This window comes from Mobula hypostoma, chromosome 4 (genome assembly GCF_963921235.1).
Source record: "Mobula hypostoma chromosome 4, sMobHyp1.1, whole genome shotgun sequence".
Lineage (NCBI taxonomy): Eukaryota > Metazoa > Chordata > Chondrichthyes > Myliobatiformes > Myliobatidae > Mobula > Mobula hypostoma.
Window position 1 is genome coordinate 184,445,683 of NC_086100.1, and position 12,405 is coordinate 184,458,087.

Sequence of the window (12,405 nt, forward strand, 5' to 3'; positions counted from 1 at the left end):
TTTGATAATAAATTTACTTTGAACTTTGTTTATTCATTTCCATAGATGCTGTCCAACCTGCTGAGTTCCTCCAGCATTTTGCATGTGTTGCTTTGGATTTCCTGCATTTGCAGAATCTTGTGTGTTTGCTTTTGCTGTTGCAGTTTGTTGCTTGTTGAGTCCTGTGTTGTTTTTGCAAGGATTGCGGGCATGCTATGTTGATACCAAAATGTGTGGCGACACTTAGTGCACTGGGGGCAAGCCATGACACGTTTCACTGGAAATTGCGATTACATGTGACAAACTGAATTTTGAAAATAAAATGCTCAACTTATGGACATAAACACAGGCAAGCTGCCATAAATATTAAATTCAAAAGACAGCCAGTATTGTGGGACAAATCCTTTTTACATGTACACTCTCTGTAGTAATCAGTTTCTTAAGAAGTTTCCAGTTTCACTATGGCAACCTTCCACTGAAGAGATAGTTGCTTTGGAAATTGATAAGCAATATCTTCTTTTGATACTCGCGCAAACTTACTCAATGTATCTTTAAAGACCAGCAAAGCCAGCACCTAAGGTGTGGACCATCCCCATTCTTACCAAATTAACTAGGCAGCGGGAGGCATAAATAAAAGATATTGTAACTGGCCCTCATCCAAGTTCGAAGTAAATTTATTATCAAAGGACAAATATGTCACCATACACAATCCTGAGATTCATTTTCTTGTGGGCATACTCAATAAATCCAATAAACGTATCAGAATAAATGAAAGATTGCACCCAACATGGCATACAGCATTACAACACTTTTACCATATTGAGTAAATCTGTTGTTTTTCCAACTTATGGACAAAAATCGAGTTGTAGAACCCATTCATAAATACTGTATTTTCATTCAACAGAAACTTTGATTCACCTGATCGCGGGTTAATGAAGTCCAATGTCCACTCCACCATCTCACCACCATTAAAACAAACAAAAACTTGGAAATATAGTGCCTTTACCGGAGAAAACTGCCAAAAGGCACATCACAGGAACATCAACAGAATGTGACACTAAGAAGGTATCAGAACAGGCAACTATCAGGAGGTGATTTTATTTTTTAACAATGAGTATTTTACTTTTACCTAGTTTCCTGTATTCATCTGACATAGGAGGCCCATCAAGCGTATGCTACCTCTCATTATCAGCACATCAGCTGCACTTATTTCTCTTAAACCCATGATCTTTCAGATGTCCATCAATTCTCCTGCCACCCGACAAGGATACTTTACATTAGCCCACAAACTTAACAGCCTGAACGGGTTATTTTGGATGGAGAGGAAACTGGAGTACCCAGGTAAACCCATGTGGTTACAGGGCAAACTCCAAAAGACAACTCCCTAGATCAGGACTGAACCTCGGTCGCTGGTGTTATGCAGCAACAGCACTAAGTGGGACCATACCTGGAAGGGATGGAAATTTGGAAAGTTTGACGGCTTTTAAAGGTCATAGAAAAACGGAAGGGCACCACCATGGAGACCTGACGATATGAAGTCATTTTAAGTGTAAAGCTTCAATGAATCAGGAACCAATTTAGGGCAGCAAACAAAAGGGTGATAGGTTTACTGAACCTGATATATATATACACACACACACACATACACACACACACAAACGTGTATATTTATATTTGTATATTGAAGATAATCAGTTGATAATCCCTTGCCATATACAGCAGAATGTTTAGCAACAGTGTTGCAAACTGCACTCTAAATTGAATTGACAGCACTAAAACAGACCACTCACCTCAACTGGTCGATGACAGTGTACTATGTCACACACAAACATCCACCAACCAATTTCATCTATTCCCTTCAAAACAATCCATTTCTTTCTCCTTCACTGACTTGCCACCCGCTTTAGAAGCACTCAGATGTTCCTGAGATATGATCTCCCCCATCTCAAAGTTTATTCCTTAATTATTTTTCCAATTTACAGTTGCAGATTAGTAAAATGAATGCAGTTCAGCAAGTATTTTCATTTTGGATTTTAATATAGCACATTAGCTAAACACAATGCTCGTCATTACTTTAGAGGAGAGATTATGTATATAAGATTACTCGAGACTCAAGCTGAAGAATAACTTTAATTGTCATTCAGCCATACACATGTAGACAGCGAAACAAATCATCATTCCTCCTGGGCCAAAGTGCAAATCACAATACATACAGTTACACGCTAGTTGCGATAGCCTAAAATAGTATTAGCACAAGTCCCTGAGCAGCATGGCCTGAAGATTGACGGTCCATGGGATGTTGTCCTGGAGCCACGTTTCTGCAAGAACAAGCTTGTAGCAGTTCCTCATTTCATCCAGCTTGTCTTCCAGGAAGCAGACACTGGAGAGCAACACTGAAAGCCAGCCTGCATGGGCCAGCCCCCAACCCAGAAAAGTTCCTCTGTTCCCTCCCACACCATCTCCAGTGCGCCTTCCCCTAGTTGACTTTAACAGGCAACGCCAAGACATGAGAGCCTGGTCCGTGCAACAACCAAGGCTATGCAACTCGCCCACTATTGATCTCGCCAATGAACCAATGAACCAGACCTGTAGTACTTTGTATGACCAATGTCCATCAGGGTCTTGCGATCACAAGAAAAACACCGCAGACAAACATTTGCACCATTTGTTGGACCCGGAGAAGCCGCTGCAACCAAGCGTACCACCACCAGAAGATTCATCAAATTTTGGCTGTACAAATCTTCACTGTGCCATGTCATAGAGTAACAATAGAAAGAAGAAAGTAATTCCTGTCACAAACTTTTAATTGGGACAGGCTTGGAAGAACTCCTCAGCCCTTCCTCAATTCCCACATCAACTTTACAGTATAATCTCAGCCCAGCAGGTGAACAAACTGAATGACAAGCAACAGCCTTTTTTAATGTATAATAAATCTCATGTCTCTCAACTCTGGGATAACCACAGACGTACGAGGTTAAAATAAAGATGTAGCAGGAGTAACTTGAAAAGAATGCAGGAGGAATGATTTATACACACAGGGAGAAGAAGGTAACAACCTCCAGTCGGCAACAACTCAATATGCAACAGATCAATTCCTGAACGTATGAAGCACACGAAAATGGAATTTAAAATCAGCTTGAAGGCAGAAAAAGCTCTTCACCATTCAATTACATTTGCCCTACAAGCAGCAGGCAAATGTTTTTAGCAGAGATCTTCATAGATTTTCTTTTTCTTTGTTTATATATATTTAAAATTAGGGAAAAACCATGAAAACAGTGCTAACTTTAGAAAAGGCTTAAAGATTTATATATATTGAACAGTACAGAACAAAGACAGGTCCATTGGCCTGTCGTGTCTGCACCGATCATGATACCAATCTAACTAATCCCATACATGTGTACCCTGGTGGCCAACAATATCAATTCCCTTTCCCGTTCCTATATCAATATATCTGCCTACAGACTTGTCCATTGCTAAGTCAAAGCAAAACGCCAATTAAATGATATTATATTCCACCTGGCAGCACGAACCTGGAGTTCCCAAACTCTAAAAACTGTCCCTTTTCACCTTTTCTTCTGTTTTCTTTCTTCAAAGAGCAAAGTACATTTATTATCCTAGTACGTATACAATTATACAACTTTGAGATTCATCTCCTTAGATAGCCACAGAACAAGAAACCCAAAAGAACCCATTTAAAAAAAAAGACAAACATTCAATGTGCAGAGAGAAAAAAAAATACATTGTGCACACAATAAAAATAATGAAATAGCATTTAGGAGGAAAGTGAGTCCTCAAACATGAAGTCCGGAGCAGTCAGAGCAGGCCCACAGCCTCAGCCTCAGTGCAGCACATAGCAGAGTAAATGTCATGGAGCCTGCAGACACGGAGCTCACAGCAGAGTAAACGTCGTGGAGCCTGCAGACACGGAGCCCAAAGCAGAGTAAATGTCGTGGAGCCTGCAGACACGGAGCCCATAGCAGAGTAAATGTCGTGGAGCCTGCAGACACGGAGCCCATAGCAGAGTAAATGTCGTGGAGCCTGCAGACACGGAGCCCACAGCAGCCAGAGCAGGCCCACACTCTCAGCCTCAGTGCAGCACATAGCAGAGTAAATGTCGTGGAGCCTGCAGACACGGAGCCCTCAGCAGAGTAAATGTCATGGAGCCTGCAGACACGGAGCCCACAGCAGAGTAAATGTCGCGGAGCCTGCAGACACGGAGCCCATAGCAGAGTAAATGTCGTGGAGCCTGCAGACACGGAGCCCACAGCAGAGTAAATGTCGCGGAGCCTGCAGACACGGAGCCCATAGCAGAGTAAATGTCGTGGAGCCTGCAGACACGGAGCCCACAGCAGCCAGAGCAGGCCCACACTCTCAGCCTCAGTGCAGCACATAGCAGAGTAAACGTCGTGGAGCCTGCAGACACGGAACCCTCAGCACAGCAAACGTCGTGGAGCCTGCAGACACAGAGCTCACAGCAGAGTAAATGTCGTGGAGCCTGCAGACACGGAGCCCATAGCAGAGTAAATGTCGTGGAGCCTGCAGACACGGAGCCCATAGCAGAGTAAATGTCGTGGAGCCTGCAGACACGGAGCCCATAGCAGAGTAAATGTCGTGGAGCCTGCAGACACGGAGCCCACAGCAGCCAGAGCAGGCCCACACTCTCAGCCTCAGTGCAGCGAAGACAGGAGTGAACATCGCGGAGCAGTGAGCAGAACTGGGACGACTCTCGCCTCTTGTCCCGATACCCTGTCTTTTCAATCCATCTGGCCTGACATTTAAACTGTTCAAACTTCAGGCTGTTCCTCACTCTAAGACCCAGAAATGCTTCCTGATCCACCAGCTCCCATCACCCTCTTTGTGCCCTCCTGCATCCTCTCCATCTGCTCATCACCAATGCACTGCTCCCTGTGGTTCAGCTCCTCACCTCCCTCCCTTTATCCCATGCTCCACATTACTCTACTATGAGATTCAATATTCAACCCTTTGTCACCTCCACCTATCACATCACAGCTTCCAACATGATCCCCACCTCATTTGTCCATTCACCCCTCACCTAGTCCCACCTATCCCCGCCAACTCTTGCTTCCACCTTTTTATACTATTGAATTTTAATGCAGATGAAGGGTCTTGACCCAAACCATTGACTGTGCATTTCCTTCCACAGATGCTGCTTGACCTGCAGAGTTCCTTCTGCATTGTATGTGGCTCCAGATTCCAGCATCTGCAGTCTCTCATGTCCCCATTCAAGTGTTGTTTATATAAGCACGTTATGTGCCTCCATTGAAACCGGGCAGACAGCTCAGAAACATGTCAAAGAACGGTAAACAATCCTGGATTCCCCCTGTCTATAAACTGGCTCTACAAACGTGTACATTGATCAAGTTAAACCCAAATTGATAAAAAGGATGCAAAAAGCACTTTTTAAAATCTTCTTTAAAAGCATTTTCCTGCTGTTCATCTACAGATATCCAGAGTTAGAAACGCAGTGGATATGTCATTGACTGCATTTCTTCTACAGATACTTGCATATACACCTGGTTATTAATACAAATATCTAATCAGCCAATCATGTGGCAGCAACTCAAAGCATAAAAGCATGCAGGCAATGCATAAAGGCAGCAGTTAACACTTTGTTAGGTGCACCTGAACATCTGTTTATTAATACAAAATCTAACCAGCCAATCACAAGGCAGAACTTCAATGCATAAAAGCATGCAGACATTGTCAGACCAAACATCAGGATGAGGAAGAAATGTGATCTGTGACTTTTTAAAAAATCTTTCTTTATAGAAAAAACAGCTTTTCATTGTATCTTGGTACATGTGACAATGAAAGAAACAATTACATGACCATTCTGCACACCAGCTGATAGTTTACAAATGTATGGAACGGCGTCTCAGAACATCTCTCAGCTGTACTGGTTCCTACTGAAGTCTCCGAATAGCAACCTCGAGGGAAGTCTGCCCAAATCCTTCCTCTACATCTCTGTAGATGCACCATTGCTAACTCTAGTGAATTTCACTAGTACTGTGTCTGAGAACAATAGAAAGATCTTCATGATTCAGGACAATAGCAGCAGTGGCATTCATCGCCCATGCCCCAGGAAACTGGCAAAGCAAATTTATTCTCATCTTAGCAGAGAAAAAAATGCAAATTTACTAATGAAAATGGTCAGCTATTGCTCAGTGCACAGCACTCTTGGTTAGGAATGAAACGATTGCACTTCAAGCGCTAACTTGGAGCCTAAGGCGTAAAACTCTTGGGAAGACTTCAAAGCAAAACTATTAGCAGTACTACACCGCTAGAGATGGTGACATTCAGAAGATGTTGATATACAGCTCTGTTTGGTCTCTTAAATGAGCATAAATGATCACATAGTCCTATTTCAGCAAACAGCAGGGATATTCTCCCCAGAATCCTCCCCTGACCAACAACATTGAATTTCAATAAGAAAAATTAAGATGGACTATCCAGTAATGGTGATAATGGTATTTGCGGATGATTGCAGCTTTTCAGAGTATTTATTTATTATCAGAGTACATACGTGTCACCACATACAACCCTGAGATTCTTCTTCCTGTGGGCATACTTAGCAAATCTATAGAACAGTAACTGTAAAACAGGGTCTGAAAACTGTAAAACAAACTGTGCAAATGCAGATATAAATAAATAATGAGCATAAAATAACAAGATAAAAGAGTCCTTAAATGAGCGTAGTTATCCCCTTTTGTTCAAGAGCCTGATGGTTGAAGGGTAGTAACTGTTCTTGAACCTGATGGTGCGAGTCCTGGGGCTCCTGTACCTTCTACCTGATGGCAGCAGCAAGAAAAGAGCATGGCTTGGGTATTTCTTTCAGTTCAACAGTGCTTACAGTTTAAAGTACTTCACTGGCAGTTAAAGGCCTTTGGGACATCTTGAAAGAGTACAAAAGGTGCTTTATAATTTAAATCTTCCCCTCACTATCCATTATGAAGACCTTCCTTAAATCATACACAACAGAGAAGCATCAAGTGTTACACTTTGGGAGGACAAATTTAAGAAGAAAGTACATAGTTAATGGCAGAACACGATGTCATTGATGTACAAAGGAATCTTGGTGTCAAAGTCAACAGCTCACTGAACATACTGAGCAAGCAGGCAGGGTGATGAAGAAAGATGGCGTTCTTGCCTTCACTGGTTAGAGCACTGAGTACAAGTCAGGAATTCAAGTTGCAGCGATGTAAAATTTTGGTTCGACAACACTTGGGAGTATTGCGTGCAATTCTGGTAGCCCCACGTGAAGGTTTTGAAAGGGTTGCAGAAGTTTCCTAGAATGCTAGCTGGATTGGAGGCTAGCAGAGAAGTTGGAAAAACTTGGGTTGTCATATGGGAGATCTGATTGAAGATTATACGGTATGGCAAGCATAGATAGGTTAGACTGCCAGAATCTTTTACAAGGATAGGAATGCCAAACACTACAGGATATATACTTTAAGGTGTGAGGGGAAAGAAGATGCATAGCTACCTGGAACAGGCTGATTGTGGGTGTGGTGGAAGCAGATATGATAATGGGATCTAACAGGCTTTTTGATACGTGTATGAATATGCGGGGAATAGAGGGATATAGATCACATACAGGCAGATTTAGTTGATTTGTCACTGTATTCAGCGCAGACATTGTAGGCTGAAGGGCTTGTTTCTGTGCTATACTGCTCTATGTTAATCTAACTTCTCAACACTGCCTTCAGCCTTCATTTGCATGGCATTTCAAGAGCTCAACATTCAATGTTGTGAGAGTACCTGCCTCCACCATCCCCTCAATCAGTAAGACTCAGGTTTCAACCACCATCTGAATGGAAAAATTCTTCCTAAAATCTCCAGAATGCAAAATGCTGGAAATACTCAGCATGTCAAGCCGCACCTGTGAGAAGAGAAACAGGCTTAATGTTTCAGATCAATGAACCATTGTCAGATCTGATCAGTTAACTATGTTCTCTTCCTACAGATGCAGTCTGATCTGCTGGATATTTCCACATTTTCTGATTTCATTTTAGATATCCCAGAATCTGTAGATTTTTTTTTAAAAATCACTCACTCTCTACTGCCCATCACCAAGCTCATTTCGGATGTAATTTTTCAAATTGCCCTAGATCCCAATGCTGTGATCTACTAGTCCAGTATCCCATGTGGGAATCTGTCAAAGATCTTACCAAAGTCCACACTGACAATACTTATCACACTACCCCAATCAGCACACCTCTCAAAATTATCAGTCAAATTGTCCAGATAGGATGTACCATCATGCCGACTCTAGTGATGCTGTGTAGATTAATCCAGCCCCTCAGAATTTGTTCCAGCTATTTCCCTACTGCTAATGTTAAACTAATTATCACACTAACACATGAACTTGTAGCTTTTTCAAAAATGAATATTTAACAGAGGCTCCCAAGGCTCTTGAAGTAGAAAACCTTGCACGTACCATGTTGTGCTGTTGCAAAAACTCTGCTGCATTCTCCTCAGCATTGCCTCCAATCTCTCCAATTAAAATGATGCCCTCTGTTTTAGGGTCCTTCAGGAAGACTTCAAGGCAGTCAATGAAGTCAGTTCCATTGAAAGGATCCCCACCAATTCCTAGGATTTAAAAAAAAAATCAAAAACATTATTGGGGCCTTTGTCACTACAAATTAAGTTTTTGTAGCACTTTATTTCAGCCTCACAAATCCAGCTATTCAGGAATAGTTTCCAGCTCTGCTGTTTCAGCTGCAAGCCCACTTTCCAGATGTAAAGACCACAGGGTAAGGACTTACTTTCTTTTTAAATCATGACGAGCATTATTGAAAGACGCTGGTTGACAGCCACTCTACCAGCTGTAAGATTAATGTGTTATGAACAAAGACGAAGGAAGCTCTAGAGAACTGGACTCTGTCATGAGGAGAGATCACCAACATTCATTCCTCTCTCTACACCCTACAGACACATGCTTCCAAATCAACAGTGATCAGACAAATTTGTGCATCATTGTGGGATGCTGCAATCTGCTGTCCATAACCCTCAGTGCACATAATTCTCAATGCTGTAAGATGCAGATGGGGTCAGTTTGGAGAATTATATTTATCTGATTCTTTCACTCTAAAATTAAGTGGGCCAGCACACCAGTGATGAACAAGTAAAAGCAGGAAAAAATGTGTTTTGTTTCATCTTCTCATACATTTGAATAGTTATCCCAAACTTGTACCCCATGGAAAACACAGACTAGCAAATACTTGTTTATGCCATCTATTAAAAAGCTGCCAAGCTATGAGAGAGGGATAAAAATGCTGAGAAAATGTGCTGTCTTCCCATTTAATTAACATATAATACCCATTATTTCCATGGCAGTAATTGCTCGCTGCCAAGGGGCAAGAAAGACTCTGGAATAAAGTAATTAAAAAAATCAAATGAAACTCATTCTAGAAGTGGTTTGAGCTATTTTTATATCAGCTACACTGCAGTTTGTTTGTATTGCTGCTTAGAGAGACTAGGTGTTGAGTTACTGCCAGTAACATTAATAACAAGCTGTAGGCTGGTGGAAGACTGGTAATCCAGAATGTCCATAAGGGAAAGATAAACAACAAGTCTAATATTACAGTGCAACTTCAATCAAAATGCACATTCCACTCTTAATAACCAGAATGCCAAAAGAGGTCATGAAACAACAGACTTAATTTGAAATTTTCTTTTCAGAGATGCGTGTGGCAAGATTACAGGTGCACATTCCTTTATCCGAAATTCTGAAATCCAAAAAGCTCCGAAAACTGAAGTTTTTTTTCGTCACCAGCTGATGTCACTCAGGTGTGATGTGGCAGCACTAGTAGAGGCCGCCAGACGTCAGTTGTGGCTCAGCGCTCGTACTGGTTACACGTGCATTTGCTGTTCGCTGATATTTTGTGTTCCCTGTTGACTTTGTGTTTAACTTCACTATGAAAATGTCAGAAAGAGCTGCAGATACCCCTATGGGTAACAATGAGAAAAAGAGAAGGAAACATCTATCATTATCAATAACGCAGGTAGTGGAGTTATTGCAGAAGCTTGATCGTGGTGTGTCTGTGCGGCATCTTACTGAAGAAAATAGTGTTGGAACTACCACTGTGTATGATTTAAATAAACAGAAACACAAGTTAGTGAAGTTTTATAGTGACAGTGACAGTGACATTCTACATTTATTCCAATAAGTCATTTACCATGTGTTTGATTCGGTTCGCTTGAAGTTGTATATTTTTAGGTTTTATTGAATGTTTTTGTTGGAAATAAAATTTCTTCTTGTCATTATTCCCTAAACAATACAGTATAACAATAACTTACATAGTATTTACATTGTATTAGGTATTATATGTAAATTAGAGATGATTTAAAGTATACTGGAGGATGTGCATAGGTTTGGTGCGCCGCCAGGTCCTAAAGTCCATTGCACTGAGGCAGGTTAAATAAGGGACTTGAGCATACAGTACGTGTTTTTTTGGTACCGGGGAGCGGGGGGGGGAGGGTTCTGAAATCCGAAAAATTCTGAATTCCGAAATGCAACTGGCCTGAAGAATTTCAGATAAGGGATTGTGGACCTGTACACAAAAAAAAACTAGCATGCAGAATAAGTCTAATGCTGATAATGAAGCGCATGGCTTACCAACACACAGAGACTGGCCCAGGTCAACCTGCGTTGTCTGGTGAACAGCTTCATATGTTAGTGTACCAGATCTTGATACAATACCTGCAAACAAGTACATTTGCTTAATTAAAGCATGACAAGTGAATTTGTTCTTAACACATGTTGGCAGCATTACCCTCCATACAATCCTTGATTTAATTACTCTATGTCGATGAATGACCCAGAAGCAAAAAAGTAGTCAAGATCCTCAATCTGAATTAAATTGGCAGATCTCAGTTGGTTTCTACTGTGGCTTTAATACTGGCATTTAACATCAAGTAATTGCTCAGCTAATGAAGCAATCAGTGCCTTCCTGAGTTTGACGAACAACATTAAGGCCTGGGCTGCCAAGTGATAGGCAACATTTGTGTCACACTGGTTTACTCCCATACAGAGTCCAACTATTTCCCATTGATACACAAAAAAAATTCCCCTTCATATATATTCTCAGGTTGCTATTCAATCCACTTAGTCTATTCCCTCAATAAATGAAATCACGGCTGATTCTTAACCTAGCTCCTTTTATTGGTCTCCTGAGAGATTATTTATTCATGTTCAAGACCTGGCCAACAGTTACTGTCATCTCTAAATGAGACGATGATTAGCCACCTCTTGAGACATTGCAGTCTTGGTAAGGACAGTCTCAATGCTGGTTAGGGAGTTCCAGAATTTAGGTCCAGCAGCGATAAAGGGTCTGTGACATATGCCTAAGTCAAGACAGGTGCAACTGGGGAGGAATTTGCAAACAGTGGTGATCACATACAGTACACCTATTGCATAATTCTCTGTAAAATCATGGAAACCAATCCAATCACTCCCTAACTTCTTAAGCTCCACTTCAGATATTGTTTTCTCAGAATTTAGATTTAGGAATCTAGATAGCACTCTGGCATTCTGACCTTCTTTTAATCCAATGTTTCCAATGTACAGTATCTATCCTAAAATTAAGGTGTTTAGAAATATTCACACAATAAGCCCTATGTCAAGATGTAGCATAACTCCCATTCTCCAGTCCCTGAGATACAAGGACATTGCTTTATTAGCCATTATAGTTATTTCCTGTCCTTGTCCCTGATATGTTAATGACCTATACACAGAAGCTTTAAGTAAAGCCTCTTTGATTTGTTACTCACTGCTTCTAGTTTTTCACCATATATAAAATACTCTCCACCACCTGTCCCACGATCAAACTGGATATGTCCTATTTACTGAAACAGATTTGGCACATTTTAGCTCATTTACTCTTAACTCTTCTTAATTTGATCTTTTAATTTGTTCTGCTTACAAAACCATTGATCTATGTCATGACAAAGCTTTCTTAAAATCTCATTATCTAATAATGTATATTTGGTGAATAGTTGCAATCCCAAAACAACTTTGCAGAACCTGATGATTGAAACCACATCTTCTCAGTCCCCATCTCTATTCTGTCGTATCCCCTGTTCATTTCCCTGCCAGTCCAACAATTTACCTTCAATTTCATGAGTTATTAATCCTGGCTAATGATCTCTTTTGTTCAGAATACAAACCTGAGTACATTCCCTCAATTAACTGTCTTTCAATCATATAGAAGTTACATTCTATATGAAAAACAATGCACCCTCCCTTGCCATCACTGAATCTCCCTTATTATCAGTACAGTAGTGTTGACAACATCTCTGTAGCTACAAAACCAGGTTACAGACTGCACTGAGTGAGCTACATTATTTTCAAAAAACAAAAATGTAAGTCAGTGTGAAACCCCTTTTTACTGGGCAACTCTAGAG

General features: G+C 41.0%; 1 protein-coding gene across 2 annotated transcripts in view; it reads right to left on the reverse strand.

The window, feature by feature from the left end:
- Positions 1-12,405, reverse strand: part of suclg1 (succinate-CoA ligase GDP/ADP-forming subunit alph) — a 99,517-nt gene that overhangs the window by 32,003 nt on the left and 55,109 nt on the right. For both annotated transcript variants that reach the window (XM_063047113.1, XM_063047112.1), the window contains exons 6-7: positions 10,619-10,702; positions 8,438-8,589 (exon numbers count right to left, since the gene is read on the reverse strand). In XM_063047113.1, the coding sequence (XP_062903183.1) occupies positions 8,438-8,589; positions 10,619-10,702 (236 nt within the window). The remainder of the gene's footprint in view (positions 1-8,437; positions 8,590-10,618; positions 10,703-12,405) is intronic.